The sequence below is a fragment of the Acomys russatus genome, chromosome 20 (genome assembly GCF_903995435.1).
Source record: "Acomys russatus chromosome 20, mAcoRus1.1, whole genome shotgun sequence".
Classification (NCBI taxonomy): Eukaryota; Metazoa; Chordata; class Mammalia; order Rodentia; family Muridae; genus Acomys; species Acomys russatus.
The window spans coordinates 26,565,955-26,590,494 of NC_067156.1; the positions used below are offsets into that span (position 1 = coordinate 26,565,955).

The following is a 24,540-nucleotide window of genomic DNA, read 5'->3' on the forward strand; positions in this document are numbered from 1 at the left end:
CTGGCCTGCACCCCCATCCCACCATGGCCCCAGGAGTATTTACAACATGGAACAATAGAGACCTGGGGGGCACTGCGGCAGGGAGGAGGGGCGCAGGGCAGGTTCCCCCCAGAGGGCCCCCCAAGACAACACAACATCAACAAGAAAAGTTGCAAATCAGGCAGAAATGGGGACATCATTCCAAGGTCCTTATATACAGACACTGCAAGACCAGCAGGGAAGGGGGTGCCCCCGATGGGATCAGCATGAGCCTGTGACAGGCGGGTGGGCCAGCCCAGGAGCAGCACTGGAAGACAAGGCCTTCACAGTACTCTCACCCCAATCCCCACCCCACCTTTGGTAACAACAGCCCTTCAGAGAGCCCCTGGTGGTGGAAAAGTTTCCTCTGAGCGTTCCCAGGGAGTAAGTACCCCAGTTTACCCAGCTGCAAGGCTACGCTGCCCTGGTCAGCCATGCAGGAAACAACGAGTTAAAAGTGTGCTGCCCACTCTTGACTCCACCATCTGCCCAAAGCAAGGGGGTGCTCTCTAGAAGTAGATGGAAGAGAGCCCAGTCACTACAGCGGAGCCCTCATGGGCATCCACTGGGTGGAGCCCCATAGAGGGGGAAGAAGGGGCTCCTTGGAGCTAAGGGGTAGGAATGGGGGAAAGGATCTGGACCCTGCATTGGGGCAAGGGTCAACGTGGTCTTGAAGCCAGTACTCCCGCGGATCGGGCCCTGGCCACAGAGTCCACGCCGGAGGGAGGGAGTGGGGCCCTGGAATAGACCCAGTTGGGAGCTGGCCGGCGACTAGGGGGAGGGGTGGCCACCGGCCAGAAGGGGGGCTCACAGGTAGATCTCACGCTTGGCTGCGGTCTGGGCAGATGCCGGTGTGGCCGTGGGTGGGAAGTCCGAGGTCTGGGTCAGGGGAATTTCCTCCAAGGTGGCCGAGTCCTTGCAGGAGTCATGGCTACTGTGGGAGAAGGCACTGTAGGAGGGCAGGAGGCGCACGGGGGCCGTTTTGGTGTTCCGGTCTTCCGGGGGGCTGGGGCTGCCGGCGCCCGCAGGCTCCTGCCCTCCTCGGTCCTGGTAAGGCACGAAGGTGGAGAGTTTGAGGGCGCTGCTCTTGGTCCGGCGGCTGGGAGACGACTGGCCAGGCATCCAGCATGTGTCAGAGTGACCAAACTCGCTGCACTCCCGGGTACATGTGCCCGTCATGGCGACATCGGGCAAAGGGCGCAGGTCTGCAGGAGAGCAAGGACAGCCATTAGGGATGGCACCCTCGAAAGTCTCTGCTCCATGGCCTCTCATTATCATACACAGTCTACTTCTGAGCTGAGGTGCGTGCGGTTCCTCCTGCCCACAGAGCTCAGAAACACACACACACCCACACAGGCAAGCGCAGCCACCCTTATCAACCTGTGGCCCACTGCTGCCCTCTAGGTTAGTCTCACTCTCCTACACACACACACACACACACACACACACACACACACACACACACACACACACCCTAAATAGGTGCTATTCTTCCAGCCTCACCTACCCTCCTGCACGCTTCTCACACACCCACCAAATCTGCCCTCGGACAGGTGCACAAACCATCACCTGTCTCTAGGCAGGTTCAGTCATGGAATTTCACCTTCAGATAGGATTGAGGAAACCCCATTGTGACTTAGAGCCCCACCTCGACACACATACTTCATCATGGTTATAAAAGTCTACCTCACTGGACACCACCTCTGTCCCCAGACCAAGATGGCACATACCTTCTAAATCCCTTCAAGCCTTACACGCTCCCAGCTTCCTTTGAACCCAACCCCAGCACAGCAATGCCTTACTTCAAAGCCAAGGGGAGGAGACGAGCTTCTACATGCGTGCGATGTTCACACATAAGCGCGCACACACACACACAACCAACAAGCACACACATGCAGCCCCTGCCCACCTCACACCAGCCCCTTACCATCCAACCACCATGGCCTTGCCCCCAGCTCCCTGCCCAGAACACCCACGGGAACAGGAGTTGGCCGCCTGACATCAGCAGTAGCCAGTGTGGTTGCTGGGCAGCGAGAGAATCTCCATGGGAACGGCTGGGCCATGAGCACTTCCTGTCACAGCTGCCCCCGTGCCTCCCTCACTCAGGGACAGCACCAGGCGGTGACACCCCCCTTGAGGGACATGACTGAGAAGCTCTGCCTGGGGCAGGGGCTCCCCCAGTACCACCCACTCACCCTAGCTTGGCCTCCTGCCAGCTAAGGTGAGGAGGGGATAGTTTTATTGTTAACCCTCAAAGCGCCAAAGCTTTTTAGTTCAGGGTTGAGGGACCCAGTATGGCACAGAGCACTGGGTGGGCGGGGCTGGGGGCTGGGGCGAGTCCCATAGACCCCAGACCCCAGAACAGCTCCCACCTACCTGGCACTCTGCCTCAGGGCCTGCTCCGGCCAGCCGGCTCTGCGCGGGCACAAAAAGGACGAGACTAGCATGAGATCAGGCATGGAGTGGCAGGAGACAGGACAGAGGGTGCTCTGGGCCCAGGGCCTGGGAGGTTAGACAGGGCCCTATGACTCAAGGTGAAGCCTGAGACTTTTCATCTTTTGGGAGGAGGGAGACTTTGGATTAAGAAAAGTATAAGACCTAAATCAATCTGTCTAACCCAAGGGCTGGCTTATTTAGAGTTCCCCTTCACAGGGGGATGCCTTGTATCTTTCTCATGTGCACACACACATGCACCACCAATGTACTCTCACAATATACCTCACCATCCATTCCCACACTCACCTCTGCTCCAGCTTCTCCCTTCAACACCCCCTCCCTACACACACACACACACACACACACACACACACACACACACGCCCATCCTCCCAGACTTTCTCCCAGCTTTTCCCAAACCTTCTCCCACTCTTCTCCTGGGGGGGGGGAGGGGGAGGGAGAGTCTTTCCTTCTCTGAATTCCTCATAGCATCCAAGTGCCATCAACGAGAGCATCGTGCTCTCATCCCATATCCTCTCACTCATTTGGGGACCACCATCTTCCTCCAGTTTCCTCACTCTTATCTGAGCCCCTTGGCCACCATTCTCAGGATCCCTGTGCCCTGGAAGGCAGTGTAAGGCAATGCTGAACCCAAAAGATATGGACTCTGGACTCTGACATAAGACATAGACTCTTCCAGGCCTGTCCCTTTCCAGAGGTGTAATTTTGGGCAAGCTGCAGAATCCGCCCCTCCGAGTCTCAGATTTCCCCCACGGTAAAGTGGGCACCATAAAGTTCTCAGGTGAGAGTGTGAGGAGGAAATGAGTAGATACCTGCGAAAGCAGGTGCTTTCTACCCTGCACACAAACAGAACTCAAGCCACGGAGCATCATTTTAAAGCATCATCACCCTTTCTTGGACTTTTGCTCGTTCCTGGGGTGCCTCAGCCATGCTAAGGCTCCTCACCGTTTTCAGGGTGCTCCATTTCACCTATGCTGCCATCAGGGGTGGTGCGTTCATAGTGGTCCTCAGGTAGGGCCAGGGGACCAAGTCGGGGGCCTGAGGATGACTTGCTAGATGGCGTTTCAGACTCTTCCAGGCCACTGTCATAATAACTATGCTGTGATGGGTCCTGCAGCTCCTGGGCCTGACTTGTGGCCGAGAAGGTGACACGGCGGTGAGGTAACTGTAAGGAGAGAGAGTGTTACTCTTGGCTGGCTGGCCTTCTCCATGGATCCCAACACCACACCAGTCCCAAGCCCAGCAAGACCCTCCCAGGCCTCAGCAGCAGCCAAGAAGAGGCCCAGCCCCTTAGTACAGCATAGGCCCCAGAAAGCACAGCCTCTAGTAGAGATGCCTCTTAATTCAAGGCTAGCTCCCCAGTTACAGCCAAGTCCACACATTGGAAGTCCCAACACAGCATAGGTCCCACTGTTATTACAGCCCCCAGGCTTCCATCACAACCCTAGGCCAGAACTGCACTATCTCAGCCCAGGCCTCCTAGTGCTAAGCCCAGCTGCCCCGATACAAGCATGGCGGCCCTCGCCGTTCAGAACAGAATGAGCCCCAGTATAGAGGAGAGCCCGAGAGCAGAACAGCATAGTCTCAGCCAACTCCGAGTGCCAGCCTGGCCTCCAAACACCAGCACAGGCCTCCCTTAAGCTTCTGAAACAAGCTTCCTGAAAGCAGACCTCCTAACTCCCAAACGGCTCTTCCGCACAGAAGGGAAGGGTCACACTCCCACACAGCTGGGTACCTCTTTGAGCTCCTCACCTGTCTCACTGCTCTGTAACTTCCCTTTGCCTCCATCCAAAAGGTACCAACCTCTTGCATCTTGTTCCTCAGACCAAGTCTGCAGTGCTGAGGCTTCACCGAGCCCCTCCTACTGAGCCCCCATCACCCTACAAATCCTTTCACAGAGGCTTTGGGGGTTGGAAACAAATGGAGGGAGGAAAGGAATTAAGAAGTCAGCCCTGTGGGTGTCAGAGGACATAAATGGGACCCCTCGGGGCACCCTGTGAGGAAAGGGGCTGTGGAGGACAGGCCTTTCCACGGAAGAGCACATGGAAAGCTCTTCTCCAGGGAGACCCCTCTAGGAAATGAAAGGAGCTAGGAGGGACCCCCTGCTTGGTGGACCAAGATGAGTTTAGACTGGGTGCTGGCAACGAACTGGAATAGCGACAGCCTGCTTCCCTGCCAGAAGTTCTGTCTGCCTGCCACGGGTTAATGATCAGACCAGGAACCTGGCAACCTCAGCCTGGCACTTGGCACAACCATCAAGCCACCCACCTGGGACCTCCGCTGGTTTTCCTGCCAACCAGAAATGAGAGGAGTTGTGGAGGGCACAGATCCTGGGGCCCTGGAGGCCAGAGGAGCAACAAGGCCCAGGTCCCGTTGAATCAACAGACTCTAATTTTCCAAGACAGAAGCACCTTGTCTCAGCTCTGTGGCCGTTTCATAAAAGGTCAAGGAAATAGCCAAAGAGAGAGATGGTCTTGGGTTTGTAAGCCCACACTCTCACTCCCTACCCCTTTTGCCACCTCCTATTAATGTCTGGGGCCTGGGGTCAGGGGGTTGGGGTACCAGGACAAGGAGCTTTGGAGTGATAGGAAGGCAAACCACTGCTACCTCCCCACATTTCCAGGAACCCGTTCGATCCCAAGCAGTGCAGGGTCTGGGTGATGAAACAAGGTCTCCAGAGCTGACCTGCACCGTTGGGGCTATGAGATGTATAAAGGATGCTCCATCTAGTTTGGGGATAAAGAGGCTCCAGGACAGTCCTCAAGGGCACAGGGCAGCCTGGGTATTTATGCTTCTTGTTTTCTGTCCAGTCTGACCATTAGCCCTTCTTCTCTGAAGAATCTGGTAAGCAAGGGCTTTGGTCCTACACATGGGTAAGTCCCTTGGGCTTTTCCCAGGGTTTTTGTCGCCCCCCCCCCCCCAATGAAATGCTGGGTGATTATTCTCAACCTTAACTGCACAGGCAATTCTATTGAATTGTAAGAGACCCGGTCCCAGATCACTCAGTCTCTGGTCCCGAAAGCTTGCTGAGCATTTCATGGGCTGCCTACCCATATAGACCCCTCCAGATCCAGCATGTCTGAAATCAAATTATATTTCATCGATTGTCTTTCACATAGGCTGTGAGCTCATCACTGTCCCATCCCCCACACTCAGGAAGCTGATATCCAACCTGGGAATCCTGGGAGTTTCTCCCTCATCCCCCTACCCTACTCCCTATCAACTAGGATCTTGAATACTATTGGCCCTTTCTCCCTAAATTCAGCCAAATCCACCCGCCCATCTTTTTCACTGCCATCCTTAGTGTGAACCTTACTGGCTCTATGCTTTTTTTTTTTTTTCCCTCCCTCCAGCACAGATGGACATCGAGCTAGGGCTTTACCCAGGCTAGGCAGGGCAGGTGCTCTTTTTAAAATTCAGTTCATCTGGGAAACTGAGATGTGAGGGACTTCTTTTCTTGAGGGACATTTAGCAAGGCACCCTTGTCCCATACAACCCGTAGTTCTTCCGGGCTCCTGTCACTCCTCTACGGTCTCCACCACAACCAGAACGGTCGCCTTCAACCCTCTTCTTGCTTCCAACCTGGTCCTGCTCACACCTCCTTTCAAGAGCTGCTCACACAGTGACAGTGACCCTAGGCAAAGGAGCCCTTCTACCCAAATCCTACTCACTCCTGACAAGCTGGCTCTGTGTTCCTCCTCTCCCAAAGGCCCATTCCTATTTCCCCCATATTATATCCTGGAAGTAGCAGGAGGCATTACAGTCACACGAATGTGGGAAACTCAGCTATACAAGTTAAACAAGTTCACCCTTCGACACAGGGTTTTGCAGAACGTTTTATAGGCTAATGTGATAGCTAGTCTCTTGCTAACTTAACCATAGAATCAGCTTTTAATTGTACAGTAGATAATGGCAGACTCCAGAAATCAGATTCCCTGATGCTTTGTGCTTCAGTTCTGACTCCATCAATTGTTAGTTTTCACTTGTGTGAAAAGACTATAATAAACTGGCCTGTGTCACAGAGTTTATGAGCATTGAGTGAATTCACACATAGTACCTTGTACCTAGCAAGGCCTCCCAAAATGGGAACAAACAGTAGTAATGCAAGTTTCACAGAATCACACATGGTGGCATATGAATTAATTCCAGCACGAGCAAGGCGAAGGCAGTGGATCTCTATGAATTCGAGGCCAGCCAGGTCAAGTTCCAGGCCCTTAGAGGCTACATAATGAAACCTTGTCTCAAACAACGACAAACAAGGAGCTGGAGTTATGGCTCAGCGGTTAAGAGCATTTACAGTTTTTGCAGAGGACCCAGGTTTAGTTCCCAGCACCCACAATGTTCACAACCACCTGTAACTCCAGTTTCAGGGATCCCAGCCCCTCTTCTGGCCTCCACAGGCTCTGCACACATGTGCTACAGACATACACTTAGGCAGACACAAACACATAAGAAAATTAACTAAATAAATATTAAAAACGAACAACCCACCCCCAAACAAAAACCTGTAAAGTAGTTTTGCAGTATAGATAGGGGAAAGCTGCCTATGGCCCTTCTCACTTGACACTTAGGATTCATTTCACGTGTAACCATTTTTCTATCGACGTCAAGTACATGCATGCTTGGCCTATATGCTCTGACCATAACAACAGGTAATGTGTTTTGGTTATATTCAAATGTTGGGAGGAGAGTTCAGTGTAGTTCCATGGATGGTTTGGGTTGGAGTCCAGTGAGGGACAATCCCTCAGACCTTGGTGGGGGCGGGGGGGGGGGGAAGCATCAGTGAACTCAAAGAACGGAGGAAACAATGGTTGCAAGGCAGAAATGCAGGAGAGTGCCGGAGGTCAGGTGTTTCTGGAAGTCACCTGACAGATCCTGACTCCTTAGGAGAAAGAAGTTGTTACTAGGTATGACCTCCCCAAACTCTGCTCCTCAGAAACTCTTCAGATTGTCTTTTCACACTGGGGGTACCCCTGGGCTTTGGGGAGTTTATAGATGGAGCCGAGAAGAGAGGCGGCGCCTTGGACCTCCTGGGAGTGTCTCAAGCCTCTTTGATCACCATGGAGATAAGTTGCCTCTGGCCTCAGAGACTTCCCCCAGGACAGGAGGGCCCTCACCCACACCTTAACTTCCCTCAGGCACAACTTGAGAAAAGGGAGACCTAGGAGAACAAGAAGTGAGAGATGGAGGGAGAGAGAGAGAGAGAAAGTGCTAGCTGGCAGTCCTGGCTAGAGCAAGGGGCTGAGGGAAGGGGATGGAGGTGGTTTTGGGCAGGAGGCAGACCAGGGACACCTCATCCTAGAACAATGGCTCACCCACACATGAGGGTGCAAAGTGGGTCCCTGCAGTGTTGGAGAAGCCCCTGCCTCTCCCAGGGCCCCTCCCTCTCTGGAGCCCAGGCTGGGGGTGATCACAGGGAGACACAGGGTGGGACCAGCTAATTGCTGAGTGTCGGTGTGATGAAGAGGCTGGGAAAGGGACTTGGAGGAAGATCTTGCCCTGAGGGAAGGTGGATGGTGTAATCAAAAGGTTCTCTGGCTTCACCTGAGGTAGGAAGGCTGGCAGCCACCCCACACAGGTGCACAGGTTTTAGTTCTCTCAGAAGCTACTTCATTTAGGCAGATTGCGGGGAGGTGGAGGGGGGGACTGTCTTGGACCAGGGAGACAGAGCCTCTCCTCCAACAATTTGTTGGTGAAGAGTCTTATGCTAAGGAGAATGCCTCACAGACATAGGGTGAGGAAGCACGCTACCATACTCCTCTATTTGAAAATTGAGATTTTCTCCAGACATGGAAATGGGTGTGGGGGTGGGCGGGAGATGACATGCTGAGATAGGACTCTAGGGAGTTGGGAGGGATAGAGGGTAGACACGGTGAAATTGAGGCAGGATTTAAGAACAAAGCTGCTTCCCGTCTCTCTCTCTCACTGCTTCTCTCAGTTCCGGGAAAATAAGAAACCAAAACTTCAAAAATAGAGAACTTTATTGTAGGGCCACATGGATAGGGCTGGGATAGGGGATGTGGGGCCAGCCCCCAGGGCCTGGGGCTATGAAAGAAGTTAATACATAGTACATATAGAAGGCACAAGTGGGGAGGTTTCCCCCTCCCTAGCTGAGTCCCCACCCAATTTCTAGGTCTTCTGTGTCCCTTCCAAAGGACGGCCTAGATAGCTGATCTCCAATAGAGACCCAGGCTTGGAGTCCTCTCCTCCCATTTTCCCCTGTGCCCGGCTGTCTCCAAACCTGTTCACCTGCCCATCAGCTCCACCTGAAAGACCCAGTAGCTAGTTCAGCATCTGGAGAGCTGACAAGTCAGACTTCTCCTATACGGGGAGGAGCGGGGAGGACACGATAGAGGCCCCCTTACCAGTTTCCATTCAGCCTAACCCTCCATATCTGGGCAAGGCATCAGGATCCTTAGTTGAGGTCTCAGCATCCCCGGATCAGCATTCCCACCTCCCACAGCTAGCTCAGGATGCTCCCACTGGATCTAGCCAACCACGGCAGGCAAGCCATACCTGCTCACTCCATCACTCCCACACCTCGGTCCAGATGGCCCCATGGTAGGGGTGGGGTGGGGGCTGGGGTGTGCTAAGCCGAAAGGGCTGGCCTACCTGCTTGCTGGGGTATTTGGGGGGGTTGGTGCGATAGCTGTAGTCGGAGTACTGCTCAGAGCCCGTGGACGTGGTGTCCCCGGTGCCCACAAATGTGTTTGCAGGCGGCAGGTCCTGCACCACCTGGTGCTTCTTGGAGGCCGAGGGTGATTGGGGTTGTAGCTGGATGGAAGGCAATGGGGAGTTGGAGCGATAATGGCGTCCCAAGTCAGGGCTGCCTGGTGGGTAGTTGAGGGGCAGGTGGATTCGGGGACTGTCCCCGGGGGCATCGCTCATTAGGTTGAACTTGAGGGACTTCTGGAGGCCAGCCTCATCCTCGTCCTCCACTGGTTTGACAGGCTTCGGGGACTTGCTCTTCTTCCCTTTGCTCTTGTTTCCCTTAGCAGCTTTGCCACTGGGTTTGGGGGCATACAGGTCCTTAGTCTCCTTCTTACCAGCCTGGTAGCCACTCTTGGCCTCCCGCTGCCGACAGTAGCGCACGAGTACTGCTAGGGCGATGAGTAAGGCCACAGCCACCACACCGGCTACAACACCGAAGAGAATGTTGCCGCGCTGCTTGGAGCGCTCGTATTCTGGGTCCCCGGCGATGTCAATATCCAGGGGCGTGTCCAGGCTATGGACGAGGAGGGTCTCCAGCAGCGTGCGGTTGGCTAAAGTCTCGTTGACGTAAAGGTGGACCAAGGCTGTGCCATAGCGAGGGGGCTTGCCGCGGTCACTGACCTTTACCACGAGGCGGTGTAGCCCGTGGTGGCGCCGTTCAATCTCCTTCTCCAGGGTGATGGCGCCTGAATGAGATCCAATCTGGAAGAGTCCATAAGGGTTGCCACCAGCAATGCTATAGATCAGCTCGGCGTTGACACCAGAGTCAATGTCCTCCGCGCTTACCTGGCTGACTGTCTCACCAAGACGCGTCTGCGGGGTCAGCAGGCGGTGAGAGGTGTTGGAGGGGGCGGTGATAAAGGGCGCGTTGTCGTTCTCATCCAACACATTGATGGTGACGCCAACATACGCTGAACGAGGCGGGACACCCCCATCCACGGCCTTCAGCTGGAAGGTGTAGGTACTCTGTTGCTCTCGATCGAAGCTCAGACTGGATAAGATGGTGCCTGTGCCATTCTGGATGACAAAATCACCATTGTCCTGCTCTACTGAGAGCTGCACCCGGGCATTCTCCCCTTTGTCTCCATCAATGACAGTCACCATTCCCACCGGACTCAGTGCTGGCATGTTCTCCATCACTGAGAAGTTGTAGCCACTCAGCATAAATTTGGGGTCATTGTCATTGCAGTCAAGCACGTTGACGAGGACCGTGGCTGTACCCTGAAGGCTGGGACTACCCCGGTCGGCAGCCACCACCTTCAGCTCGTAGCTGTCTCTCTGTTCCCGATCCAGCGATGTCTTCACCCGGATCTCCCCATTCTCGGGGGAGATAGTGAAGAGGCCTTGGGCAGCTGGCTCCGGCTCCAGAGAGTACACCAGCTCTGCGTTAGAGCCAGAGTCGGCGTCGCTGGCGGTGACCTCGGCCACCACTTCACCAGGCTTGTTGTTTTCTGGGAAGGCGACTTCAGTGATACTCTGGGTGAAGACGGGGGCGTTGTCATTGACATCTACCACCTGCACCTTGAGGGAGTTGGTGCTAGAGAGCGGGGGATTGCCCGAGTCCACGGCCACGATCTCAATGGTATAGTCTTTGACTTTCTCGTAGTCAAGAGGGGTGGTGGTCTGCAGAAAGTACTTTTTCTTACTGTCGCTGCCTGTCTCACTGGCCTGGCGTAGCTGGAAGGGCACATCACCCGCTACTACACAGGTGACAGCTGCATTCTCTCCCTCGTCTCGATCAGACACCTGCACCAAGGCCACAGCGGTCTCCTCTGCCACGTCCTCTGATATGTTGGCCATCCCGTCTTGATGAGTCACTAGCCCTATGCCTCGGATCTCGATGGTGGGGGCATTGTCGTTCATGTCTTTCACAGTCACAACTACCTGGGCACGGGCACTCTTGGGGTTGGCGCCTCGGTCCTTGGCGAGCACCGAGAAACGCAGAGTGCTTAGATCCTCACGGTCCACGGGGCCCTGAACGGTGATGAGTCCGGTGTTTCTGTCGAGTCGCAAAAGACGCCTGACAACTTCAGGTGCCTGGTGGAAGGTATAGTCGATCTCCGCATTGGCACCTTGGTCTGAGTCGTTGGCTTTCACCTGCAGGGAACAGGAACAGGTTAGTAAGCGAAGGGGTATGCACTACCAATGTCCTTTCCCACGAACACATCAGCCTCAGTGATGCCAACTCAGCACCCTCGGTATAGTCTCTCCCCTAGACCTGGCACTCTGATAAACACTGCTAACCTATTTTCCTAAAGAGACCAGATGCAGCTTGCAAATCCTCCTTAGTGACACTGCATCACCAGGACCAGGCAGAATTATATTCCACTCTTCATTTGTACCAGTCCACCTAAGCAGGGAGGTGAAGGGCTGACAAGCACTGAGCAAGCCCTTTCAGTCAAATAAGCTGCTCCCGCCCTCCCCTCCCCCGCTGCCACCACCACCGCCGCCCAACTTCTGAAAGGATGAGAAAGGATTTGAGCAGTGGAGATGTTAGGCATTATGCACTTCTGTACATGCCTTGTATGCAAGCATGCAACATACATACAAGTATGTGGCTGTAAGTTATGATTACATTTGCGTGTGAGAAGGTATGTTTGTTCATGCGTGTGCATGCATCAGTGGGGACCCCCATGCCCAACTAGAGGCCCCAGATGAGGGGATTTCTAGTGAAAGCAGCCAGGTAGAGATAAGGGTCAGAAAGAGCCCGGCAGGCCCAACCCAGCCACTGCTGTCAAACTGGGGAAACCTGTTTCTGGAGCTCCTTGACTGTTGTCTGCTGTTGGCAAGGCACCAGTGTGAGGAATCCAGCCTGAGCCTGGGGCCAGAAGGGAGGGGTTGGTGCAGTCCACAGAGCCTGCTGGCAGCGGGCTGGGCTTCCAGAACCAAACAATGAACTGCCTGTCCCTTTGCAGTGGGCACGCCCTCCCACACCAATGCCGCCCTGCACTGGGACCCAGTCTATACAAACATGGGTGGTAATGGGGCAACAGAAGCCAGGTGGGAATGGCCATGAGGTACCACAGGTGAGGGGTTGGAAATATTTACAGCCAAACAGAATGTAATGAAGTGTGTGTGTGTGTGTGTGTGTGTGTGTGTGTGTGTGTGTGTGTGTCAGGGGGAGATGGTGGGAAGGAATAGTAGACATAACTTGGCATGGCCTCTAAGGAGCAAAATGAAAGTCTTGGGTTCAGATCCCAGCTCTACTGCTTTCCAGTTAATTATGTGGCCTTGGGACAATTATTTAATCTTCCTAAGCCTCACCCTACAAATATATAAAATGGGGATGAATAACAAAACTTATTTTCTAAGATTGTGATAAAGGTCAAATGGGATAGTATGAAGAAATACCTAAGCCAGGCATGGTGGCGCACACCTTTTATCCCAGCACTCAGAGAGGCAGACAGATCTCTGTGAGTTCGAGGCCAGCCTGTTCTGCAAAGCGAGTCCAGGACAGCCAAGGCTACACCGAAAAACCCTGTCTTGAAGAAATGCCTAATACTGCCTAGAACACAGCAAGTGAGTCTTAAATAATCCCCCCTTCCTTTTGATCTGCCTGTCAATAGTTCATTCATTTACCCATCCATCTGTTTCTAGGAAATCCAATTACACAGTGCTAAGCGCTATAGCTTGAGGCCCTCACACCACAGCTGAACTTCCATCCTTCTCCTTAGGAAGAGACCTCTGTCCATACCCGTCAAGGCTTTTCTACAGGAGACTCTTGGACAAGGGCTCCCAGGTACCCCGGTGTCACTTCACACCTTTTTTTTTTTTCCGATTCAGAGTTTCTCTGTGTAACCCTGGGTGTCCTAGAACTCCCTCTGTAAACTAGGCTGGCTTCAAACTCAGAGATCCTCCAGCCTCTGTCTCCAAAGCGCTGAGATTAAAGGCATGCACCACCACCACCTGGCAAATCTATAGCCATATTCCCTACCCTATCCCAGTGTGTCCATCCCCAGCCCTCTGGCTGTGCTATGGCCTCCCTGACTCTAGATTGGCCACCTCATTTCTTGTCCACCTCCTTCCCCCACCGCTCATCCTTGTCTCTGTCTATGGCTCCTACTTTTCCACTCTTGCTTAGTTCTAACTCTGCCTCTTTCCCACCCCTGTCCTTTCCCATGCACTTTTCAGTACTGCCAACCAACCTCTGAGGACTCTTTATGTCCTGTGTCATCTCACTGAGAGGATGTAAAGCCAAACTATAGGACGTGAGCTAAGATGGGCTCTGACCTCAGGGCTCAGCTTCCTATCTGTTAAATGGGTATAATGCTTACTTACTTTGTACTGTAAGGAATAAATTATATAATACACATAGTGTATTTAGAACAGTGCCTGGCACCTAGGCTATTATTACTCACCATTCCGAATGGCTGTCTTTCTATTCTTTCTCAGCCTTGCTTTTATATTCTAGTCCACAAGCCTCTAGAAAAGATGAAAAACCGCCACCCACTCACTTCAGCTCCAGGACCCAGAACGAAGGGTCTCTCAGGTTGGATAACGGTTGTCCAGGCCAGCTAAACTCTCTCTAGCTTGCTCACATCACAGCCAGAGATAGCTTCAGCCCATGGGGAAGGAGAAAGAAGATGGGGCTGGCAGGAGGCCAGGGGCTGAGATGACAGCGGGAGATACACCCACTTGTCTGCAGGGACGCTTCTCTGCTCCCTTCCAGGCCCCAGCCCCACCAGTCTGCTGCCCAGCCCCTGAGGCGGTTCCCAGGAAGAAGGATGCTGAGAATTTTCATAGTTACTGGCCCCTCTGCAACCATCGTAAACACCACATACCAATGGCACCCTATGTCAGGGGAAGGAGCGAGGGTACGAACAGTCCGATGAGATTTGTCAAAACTGAGGAGCCTCCTGGCTGACACAGTCTCATGACTTTGTTGGGCAGGGACACATGGAGGTTGTGCCTTTAGCTGAAGCAAAATCTTACCTGACTAAAGGGACCTGCCCCCTAGGTAGGAAGATGCTCCCGAGGTGGGTGGGGTGATGGTGGTGGTGGTGGTAGTGGGGTGGGTGTCTACTGGATAAAAGGTGAGCCCCTTCATCCAACCTAGGCTAAGCAGAGGACACTTCCCGAGCTTGGAGTAATTTCACTTCCCAGAAGTTTTCCTAAGTTGAATCTGATGGGGAGGGATAATGCTATTGAGATGCTATGCCACTGTCACCTAAGTTGATTGACAGCGGAAGAAAATACCACTTGATGAAGTGGAAGAGAGGAAGCTGGTGAGAAATTCTCCTTTGGCTGGGGCTGGGGAGAAGGGACAGTCCCACAGCTTTCTATTGGGTTTTTCATCCCCTAAGTGAAGGAATCTTCCACCTGCTTTCGGTGGATCCCATTTCTAAAGATAGGTCACCCTGACAAGTTAGATGGAGTGGGCCTCTCACCTGGATGACCGAGTGGCCGATGGGACTATTCTCAGACAGCTCAGCTTCGTAGGATGGCCTCTCGAACTTGGGCGCATTGTCATTTGTATCAAGCACGGTGACGCGGAGCAAGGCGCTGCTGGCGCGTGGAGGACTGCCGCCATCCTGCACTTTGATGGTGAGGTCGTAGGAGTCCCAACGCTCACGGTCCAGGTTGCCCATGACAATGAGCTGTGGCTGCTTCTCCTCCTGGTCCTCGGCCACCTGCAGCCCGAATAACTCCTGGGCCTCAGGCCCAGCCTGCAGCTCGTAAGATGCTACGCCATTGGGGCCAGCGTCACGGTCTGAGGCCAGTGGGATGGGGAAGAGCGAGCCAATGTTGGTGTTCTCGGGGATAGCCAGGGTGATGACCGGTGAGGCAAAGTTGGGTGTGTTGTCATTGATGTCCTGCACCTCTATTTGGCCCTCCAGCAACCGGGGGCTGCCGTTCTGCACGAGGTCCGTGATAGACACCTCAAACTCCAGGATACAGGGATTCCCAGGAATCTGGTTCTGGCATTCACGGAGCCCCTCTCGGTCAATGGAGGTCTCTGTGGTGAAAATGTCACCGGTCTTGCCATCCACCCGAAGGTATGGAGCACCTACCTCTAGTTTATACAGATGACCCACGTCTGGAAAACCATAGTCAGCGGCAAGGCTCCCAATGAGGGTATTGGGTGGCTGCTCCTCCGGCACCTTGTATACTACCTGGGTGGTATGGCCTGCAGATGGAGTGAATAGGAGCAGCAGTGGCAGCAGTAAGAGGGGCAGCAGCAGCTGCTGCCCCCCAGGCCCTGGGCTGGGCCTCAGAGGCCCCATCCTGGCAGGCTCCAAAGTCAGAAGAACTACAAGAAGACACAAAGTAGAGACCATCAGCTATGAAGAGGAAATCGACCCTGAAGGCTACCAGAGCCAACCTCTCATTTCTCCCTCTCCCACTGAAACACCATTCTCCCACAGGGAGAGTCAATCCCAGCCCTAAGATGGGATTCCAGAACCGAGTCTCACCCGCAGTGGGGTGTAGCAGCTGTGCCTGACCCAGCTGGAGAACTTGGTAAGATGACAGGCAGGTCTACAGCAGCTCCTGCCCATGGCACACCCTTACCCAGCTGACGTTCCCTGGGTACCAACCCCCTCTTCCCCCCGCCCCGTCTGCTTTCAGCTCTGTGCTTTGCACAACACCTCCTTCTCACCAGCATCTTGCCTTAGTCACCCATGGTAATTACCCTGATACTGAGATAGGGAGCAAAAGCAAGCGGAAGGGTTAGGCCAGGGATGTCTCCGGTTGGAGCACTCCTCCCCACATACCCACCCCTCAGATGCCCCAGACCCTGAAAGTCGTTATTGCCTGTGCTTCCCGTTCATGCTAGCTGGAGGAAAAGTGCAAAAGTGTTTCAGTTCTCTTTCTTCTGAGATGCCAAATAAGCTTATGTGTATGGGGTATTACATCCCAAAACATCCCAAATCCTTCGTTTTTGACAAGCAGCGTCCACAGTGCCCAGTGTCGCCTACTCCCATAAGTGAATGCTAATACCTTGTGAAAATTGCTAACAGCAGGGACAGTGAGATGGCTCACTGGGCAAAGATGCCTGCTGTCAAACCTGTGTTCAGTCCCTGGGACATACATCAGAAGGAGACCTCTGACCTCCAAACATTTTCTGTGACATACACCCTTCAACATACATATAAAAGAAGTATAATTTAAAAGGATTATTTTTAAAAATGCTAAAGTTAATATGTGTTAGCCCTCCCTGACTTCCCCACAAATTTATCTATACACACACACACACACACACACACACACACACACACACACACACAACCATGGGCAAGTGTGTTAGAAGAAAGGAGTAGAGGTCAAGACTAGGGTTAGGACTGACTGACCTTCAAATTGGCATGGGGACCCGCCCTGGCCTGCTCTTAACAACAGAGCGCCCAGCAGGTCTAACTGGGACAGAGCATCGATGACACCATCAGCCTTTCCTCGGTCCACCCCCTCTGCCTTCCAGATGATCATCTGCCTCCTGTTTCTTTTTCTTTTCTTTTCTCCTCTCCACCCACCCCCACCCCCCACCCCGCAGTCCTGAGACTTGAGCACAACACATTGCACGTGCAAGACAAATGGTCTACCACCAAGCCACATTCCCAGACCTCCTTTTTTTTTTTTTTTTTTTTTTTTTTAAACAAAGTCTCACTAGGTACCCCAGGCTAGCCTTTGACCCCTGACTCCGCTTTCAGAATGCTGGGATTACAGATGTACACTACCATACCTGGCTTTGGCTTCCGTTTGACCTTTATCCCTGCCTGCATCCAGAGCCTGCTGCATACTGATCCCTTCTTTCCCTGTCCCCAACTGGTCCAGTGTCTCTCACACCCTCCTTCCTCTGCCACCCCAGAGCCTTCCAGGAAGGGCTGTGCTGTGACTACAAGTTGCACCACCATTACCACAATAGCTGCCTCTTTCGTCACCCCGTTCTGAGGCTGTCCACCTGCTCATGTTATCAGACCTGCCAGCACTGTCCCAGGCACTGCTCTCTCATCCCAATAAATGAATAAATAAATAAATAAATAAATAAATAAATAGATCAAACAACCATGGCAAACCCTTCCTTATTCAAATCCCAAGTCCTTGGTTCAGCATTTTTTACAGGGAGGGAGCTTCCCTCCCCTGGAATTTCTATCCCAGGCCTGACACTGATCGTGCCCATCCCACTGAAGACAGGTTCTGCCTGCGCCTGCAACCCTACAATGCCTTCCTAGGCCTCTCCAGCCCACAGTGACCTCTCCCCCTCCAAGTCACAGCCACTTATTTTCTACTCCAATTCTAAGGCAATGAATCACTGGGCTGCCCCGAACACCGCCCCACCCTGTTGTTCAACTATAGTATTGGGCACCTATTGTGTGTTCTTCGTCTCCCCAGGAAGATGACAGACATTCCAAAGAGGCAAGAGTTCATATATACTCACTCTTCCCCCTGCCCCACTGACCAAAGCAAGGTAAAACTGGGTTTATGTTAGGTGCCTATTTACATATTCAACAAATGCTTATTAGTCACTTAAAATGAGCTAGGCTGTGTCCTGGGCACTAGAACACAGCAGCAAAGATTGGGCCCGTGTGCTGTAACAGTGATTCAACGGTTGCCAGTTTGCTGAGTTACCTGGCATACATAAGGCAGAAGGGTGAAGATGAGCCTGGGTTGTGACTTCAGATAATTTGAGGGCAGCCCCAGCTGCCAACGCTCTGGAGCAAACAAACCAAAGCACCAGTTTCTTCATCCATCAAATGGAGACAATACCATCTCTTTCCCAGTGGGTTTGAGTTCACCTAAGCTAAATGTTTGTAACAACGTAGGCATTCAACAAAAGGTCTTTTCTTTCAAAGCACTTAGCACAATCGCAGTAACGGGCCTGTTTGGAAAATTGACTAATGTTTATCTTTCCTACAGCATTCCTTGAGACAGGCCTCGAATACACACACAGTAACCCAGGCTGTACTGGAATTCAAAATGTAGTCTAGGCTGGCCTCTTAAGGGCTGAGATTACACTTATAACTGCCTAATTGTTTAACGCCCAATTGTTTACTGTGTCATCACCTATGGACCCGACACACAGTAGGCCTGGAGTGAACAGTTCTTGTGCAGTGGAGGTTATTCTGGTTCCCTGAGCTTAGCTCCTGATGATGGCCTTGGTTGTATTCACTTGCCTACTTGTCAGTTCCCCAGGAATCTACTGGGACAATGTAAATCTCCGCTCAGTGTCTACTCTGTAGCTCAGCAAACTCACCAAATGTACAGATTCCTTGTACAACTCAAGCACGTCACTTTTCTTGGGGAGCCTTCCCCAAACACAGGCCCCTCTTGAACCTGTGAGACCCTTCAACAGCTATGTGTGCATGCCACTCTCAGCCACAATTTATCTTTAAAGGAGGAGTATCACGATGCCCCATTTGGATCCCCCCTCCACCATACTACTCCAAGCTCCAACCCAAAACATATCTCCAGTGGACTGTTCAAAAAGCTCCCTCATTTATGACCCCTACCCCCAGATCATGAAGGGTTCATGAAGGAGGGGGGGGAGTGTGTCACATCCCCCTGGAGAACTATACAACATTATCAAGGAGGATTTTTTTCTAAGAAAATGTCTGTTCACAAAATGTGGCAGCAAATGGAAGGATCTGTGGTCTGACGAATTCGGGGTGATTTCATTTATGGCAACTTTGACAGCTAAATACTACACCTCTCACTTGGGGCTCTCCTCCCATCCTGAGATCACAACTCACTCACTCAGGCCTCCCAGTCCCACCTCCCTTTAAGGGCTTGCTTTGCCTCCAGCAAGAAAGGTTTATCACAGGGGCTAAGGCACCATCCAGGAAGGTTATGGAGATGGGAATGGGGTTTGGAGGGTTAAGCAGGGTTTAGGTCCTTGAAGTACTTGTAGAGTTCTACCAAAATAAGGATTATCTAGCCCTACCCTAAGGAATTTTGATTGGAAGGTGGGACCTGGAGAACCCCCCCCCCCCCTAGGCAATTGTGATACAAAGGTCTGGGAAAACAAACTTGATAGAGACTTGTTTGACAGAATTGAAAAAGAGCTTAAGCCCTGCAAACTGTTTCATTGCCACCTTTGCTAACACCACCACCATCCCAAAAAAACTTCATTAGTGCACTGCTAAACACTTGACTGAATTCTCCCAATCATTCGAAATGGCTATCGCCTATTTTTATAGTGCCCTCCCCATACCTTTTAGCTTTGGCTTTGTTTGGTTTTAAACAGGGTTTCTCTGTGTTGGCCTGGCTGTCCTGGAACTTGCTCTGTAGGCCAGGCTGGCCTCGAACCCAGATATCCACCTGCCTCACCAGTGCAGGATTAAAGGTGTGCCCACCACGCCCCATCTCCTTCACATCACTGATGTTCTAAGACTCAAAACTATGTTAAACACAGAAACTGTACCAACAGGCAGGATCTATGAAAGAGTGCATCTCTTCTCATCTGAAAGACTGGATTTGGGGAAAGACTCAACGGAAGCCTGAGGCTGAAATAAGGTATTTATTACATTTTTTAACCTCTCCCCCAACCATAGACTGCCAACCTGACCTGACCAGGAGGGAACCTCAACTCCGAGCCATTTGCAGCTGTAGAGACAGTCATGTGACCTGCCAGGAAGGGCTGGGAGAAGCAGTAAAGAGGCCTTTCCACATCCCTACCCCCAACATTGCTGAACTTTGTCCCAGGCCGTTAGCGTTGGGAGTCATTAGACTCAGGCGGCAGCCTTTGAAGCGATTAGCACCTTATCTGCCTGCACTGCCTTCCTAGGCAAGGGTGCCTCTCCACCCAGTGACATGGGTGTCCAGGACCCAGGCAAGAGAAAGGCACAGGGACCTGTCTCCATCAGGATGGAGGAGCCACAAAAGGAAAAAAAAAAACCACATCAGGGGTATAGGAATGAGGGACAAGGGGATAAGAGTCCCAAAAGGCCGAGAGGGGAAAACACATCTTGCGTCAACATCTGAGAAGGTATGAGGACAGGTGAGGGTTCACTTGGAACCTTCATTTCCACACCACTTTGGGACCAAAGTCCACTTCTTGCTTTCACTGTTGCAGCGAGCAGGTCATCTCTGAAGGCCCACACCTGCCCCAGCACCATTACACAGTAGCCACTGGTGCTGCAAGCACAAAACACCAAAGGACAAAGGGACCATCTGAGAACCTGGGCGGGAGGGTAAGCAAGCAGAGCTGCAGGGGTGGAGCTGCTCAGGGGCTTCCCACAGCGAGCAGCACTGTTCCTCTTCCCTGTCTTCCAGACCTTCTATTAGGCTCTGCAGGCTTCCAGGCACCTGCATTCTTGAACCAGATTGCTAAATTCAAACCCTCACCCCAATCCTTGCTAGTTGTGTGACCTTACCCAGGTGATCCACATTTATGAATCTATTTATGTATTATTAAATAGGGGGGGGGCTAAGAACTCTCTATGTCTTGTGCATGCAAGATGGCTCAGCGGTTAAAGGAGCTTGTCTTTGAGCCTGATAACCTTAGTTTGATTCCTGAGACCCAAAGAGTCAAAGGAGAAAAGCAACTACTGAAAGTCATTCTCTGACCTCCAAATGCGTGTTGTGAGCGTGAGTGCACAGATAAACTAAATAAACAAAGGTAATACATTAAAAAAAAAAAATTCCTGCCTCTTGACGTTACTCAGGAGAACTAAATGAGATCCGATCCCTTGCAAGATGGATTAGATATTTAAGGCTCCTAGTCCTGTGATAGAACATTCTATTCCACCAACTAGGCACAGAGTAGGTGCTCTGTGGCGCAATGAGTGAACGAACGAATATACAGCCCATGAAAGAAAAGGCAGTGTGTGCTCTAGTATTGCCCCCACAATGGGCTCTGGCCAAAAGTAGCTGCTCAATACATTTATTAAATACGAAAAACGGGGGGGGGGGGGGGCAGTATGCTAACAACATAGTTTAACAAAATCCCTTTCTGCAACACCAAGTAGCTTGGTTCCTGGCAGGGGCACCTCTTACCCCACATCAGAACCCGGATTCTCTCTTCGCTCCTCCCCACCCATGCAGGCCCCATTCCAAGCAATGTCTCTTGCCCAGCTCTCTGCAGAAGTACCCAGAGGTGCCAGATACCCTTATCCCTTCTAATATGGAACCAGACAACAACACCTAGACGAGGCTGCACCAGAACTCGGGCCTGTTCCCCCGTACCCTGCTTCTCACCCTTTCTGAGGTTTCTTAGGTTCTCTCCTGGAACCCATCCTCTGACCTAGCCTATTACCGGTTTCAGCCCCACCATGGAGGACCAATTCCCCCCACCCCCACCTCTACAAGAAAGTAGCATCCAGGTGCGCTCTCACACACATCTAGACCCATAAGGCTCCACAAACACCTTCTGGGTTGTACTGGTCTAGGGAGCTCGTGAGGACTGACCCAGAGCAGGTGCTGGAAGGAGCCCTGTACCTCCCAGCTCTAAGTCCTAGGCTTAGCCAGCATCAGTCTGAGTCCTCACCATCTTGGTCAGTGAGCGCTCTCAGTACACACCCAAGCACGCCCGCCCGAGCGCCTCCTCCCAGGGGAGGCCGAGTGTGTGTCTGTAGTGAGTGGGGGGGGGGGGTGGAGCGGCGACGGCGGCCGCTCCTAAGGTTTTGGTCGCCCCATCCCCGCCCCCACCAGGGTGATGCCTGGCCTCTTGGAGCCCAAGGTGAGACTCAGTGAGGCGCAGTATAGTGAGAACTCTCTTAGGCCAGGCGACTACACGCGTCCCTCGCCTTCAGGACCGCCGCGGGGAATCCCTCCTCTCCCGCATCTCCGGCCTCCGCCTAGGTCCCCCCACAAGCCGGCGCCGGCGGGAGCAGCGCAGCGGGCGCCGGGAGGGGGGCAGGGAGGAAGCCGGCGCCGGAATCACAAAGCCGCGAGCCTCGCCGGGCGGGGACATTCTCATAAAACCGATCCTCTCAAGGCGGCAGAAACCGGGTACTTCCCTGCACTCAGTCCTCGATGGCCTCGGCGTCACCTGTTTTTTTTTTTTTTTTTTTTTTTTTTTTTCTACTGAAGGAATAGTCGCCCTCACTGCTGGGGAAACTGAGGCCAGGAGCCTGAACTACCAGAGAGTGGCCGGAGAAAGGAACGAGAGTCCTATTCGCCTACCGGTTTTTCTTCTGCGCATGCTGCGGGCTCCATTCTGGCCCCGGGGCCTTGTCAGCACACAGGACTGGCCTGCGAGCCGGCCTCCGTAGAGGGGCACCCAGGTGTGCGGGACGTAGGTGTGCTAGGGACGTAGGTGGTTCGGAGAACTCAGTTAAATGGCCCGAGAAAGGTCTCAAACACCTTCTATAGTGTTGTACCTTTTGCAGAGGGACCTAGAGCCACACGGGCCCAGGGTGGCGGCATGGCGCGGCCTGTCAGGTCCAGCTTGTTCCCGGAATACCTAGCCGGTCAGGCCCGGGAGTGGAAGTAGGGGGAGGTGCCGCCGGGAAGCCGGTCTGGCCGGCCCGGGGGCTCCGGCTATGCCGATATTTACAATAACAAAGTCGCGATTGAGGTGACATGGCTCTGGGTGCTCTCTAGGAGAGCCTGGAGGCTTCTCCCGAGGGAATCCGACCAGAGAGAGTGGAGTGTGTGTGTGTATGTGTGTGTGTCTGCGCGCGCTGCGGAGTGTAATGTGACACTGTTGGTGTAAGGTATGTGTGACAACCAGCGTTAAAGATGCTTGAAGCTGTGGATTCTGTTTGTGGGGCGCTGTTGTCGGTACCTCTGTGCTAGGGTGTGTGCTACCAAGGCGTGCTATGTGACACTGGGTTGTGCATGTGTGGGTGCAGTAGAGAGGGGCAAGCAAGACCTGTGTTGTATACCTATGCCCTGACCAAAGAGTGGGCACCCATTTATGTTAGGGTGTGTTCCTTCAAGCGGCATGTGTAGGGAGCTAGGCTTTGAGTGTTCATTTGGTGAACTGAAGCAGTCATAATCGTACATGAAGGCACGAGGTTGTGTGTGTGTGTGTGTGTGTCTGGCATCGCTCAGTATCACACCCGATTGTGTTGTAGCTATCTATGGCCACGGGTTGTGTGTCCCCGCTGCTGATCATGCAGGCGCCAAAGCAGATTCTGAGCTGGTGACTGTGCCCCAGTGGGCGCTGGTGTGCGGGAGGCATGTCTGTGCTCACATATGTACGGATGTGTGTGTGTGTGTGTGTGTGTGTGTGTGTGTGAGATGTGGCTCTTCCAGGTGTCCGCGACGAGCTGGAAGCGCCTGAGTGAGCTGAGCAAATCGCCCAACAAGTGTGTGTGTCGTGGATACTGTTTCTAGCTTGCCTGGCCCTCCGGCAGCCCCCGGCTGAACTGATGGCCTTGCGCTTCCCCCAAACCTCCATTCCGCGCGCTCCTGGAGTCTCTCATCCCAGTGGCTTGGAGCGCGCCTGGGTGCGGGCGCCGGGGCTGGGGTCCAAGCCAGCACCCCCTCCCTTCTCTCCGTATCTTGCAGTGGACCTTGGAGACCAGCCGCAACCACCGACTCGGTGTCCCAGCGGCCTCGGCCTCAGCCCCGGCGCGCTGGGCACCGGCTGAGCCCTGGTCTCCTCGCTCCACCGAGCGCCCCTCCCTCAGCTCCCTCCGGCCATGGCCGCTCTGGGCCGGGAGCCGCCACCGCCAGATCCTTACCCGCCTCGGGGGCAGCACCGGCCGCCGGCCCCACTGTCCGTGAGCAGCCGCCCGCCCCGGTGCGGGCTGCGGCTCTACACGGCTGGGGCTGGCGCTGCGGTTCAGGCTCCGGCTCCGACTGGCTGTGGGCACAGCAGCCCGGCGGCTTCGCGTCCGCGCCGCGCTCCCGCTCCGCTAGTGTGTGAGGCGGCAGCGGCGGCGGCGGCGGCGGAGCCAGCAGCGAGCGGAGCGCACAGCCGGCCCGCCCCCTCCCTCCCCCTCCCTCCCGGCCTGCCCGCCCTCCTCCCGCCCGCCCCCCCCCTTTCGGCCGGGAGGTGGAGCTGGGACCGCTCTGGTCCCGCTGGGAGGGGACCCTGAGCACCGCGCCCCCAAACCAGCTCCCCCTCTTCTTACGCTGTCCCCACCACTGCCTAAAGCCCCGTGCACAAGCTTCCTTCTCGGCTCTTTACCTTATCCTCATCCCATCCAAGCCTCCATCTAGGACCTTTTCGGAATAGCTCTTTTCTGCCTCAAACACCTGTCCCCGACTCTGTCGCCTGGGAAGTCAAAGCTGGGGAAGTGTCTCCTCTAGCTCTTTCTTCCCCAGTATCTTTCCTGAGGAGCTGTTCCTCCAGGCCTACCCTTTCCCAGCCAGACCCCCGAGTCACCCGGAGTGGCCCTCCCCTCTCTTTGAGCGCTGGGGAAGTCCGCCCATCCCCCCACCCCCCTGTCCCCCGCCCCCCCCCCCCCCATCCTCCGGCCGGAGCTGCAGTGGGAGTGAGACTATAAAGGGGACCGTAGAAAGAGTTAG

General features: G+C 53.7%; 1 protein-coding gene across 4 annotated transcripts; it reads right to left on the reverse strand.

Annotated features, from left to right (window-relative positions):
• On the reverse strand, positions 1-23,930 carry Pcdh1 (protocadherin 1). 4 transcript variants are annotated; one of them, XM_051164019.1, is made up of 6 exons: positions 22,440-22,712; positions 14,574-15,436; positions 9,088-11,283; positions 3,421-3,640; positions 2,395-2,433; positions 1,075-1,223 (listed from the first exon to the last, which is right to left on the reverse strand). In XM_051164019.1, exons 1-5 carry the CDS (start codon positions 22,483-22,485, stop codon positions 2,408-2,410), a joined length of 3,351 nt encoding a protein of 1,116 aa, XP_051019976.1. In that variant the 5' UTR covers positions 22,486-22,712; the 3' UTR covers positions 1,075-1,223; positions 2,395-2,407. The 4 variants fall into 4 exon arrangements, with proteins under 4 accessions (XP_051019975.1, XP_051019973.1, XP_051019974.1 ...); XM_051164018.1 differs by lacking the exons at positions 2,395-2,433; positions 22,440-22,712 and adding an exon at positions 23,751-23,930 and having other exon boundaries at positions 1-1,223; XM_051164016.1 differs by lacking the exon at positions 2,395-2,433 and having other exon boundaries at positions 1-1,223; positions 22,440-22,714.
• Between the last annotated feature and the right edge of the window lie 610 nt (positions 23,931-24,540).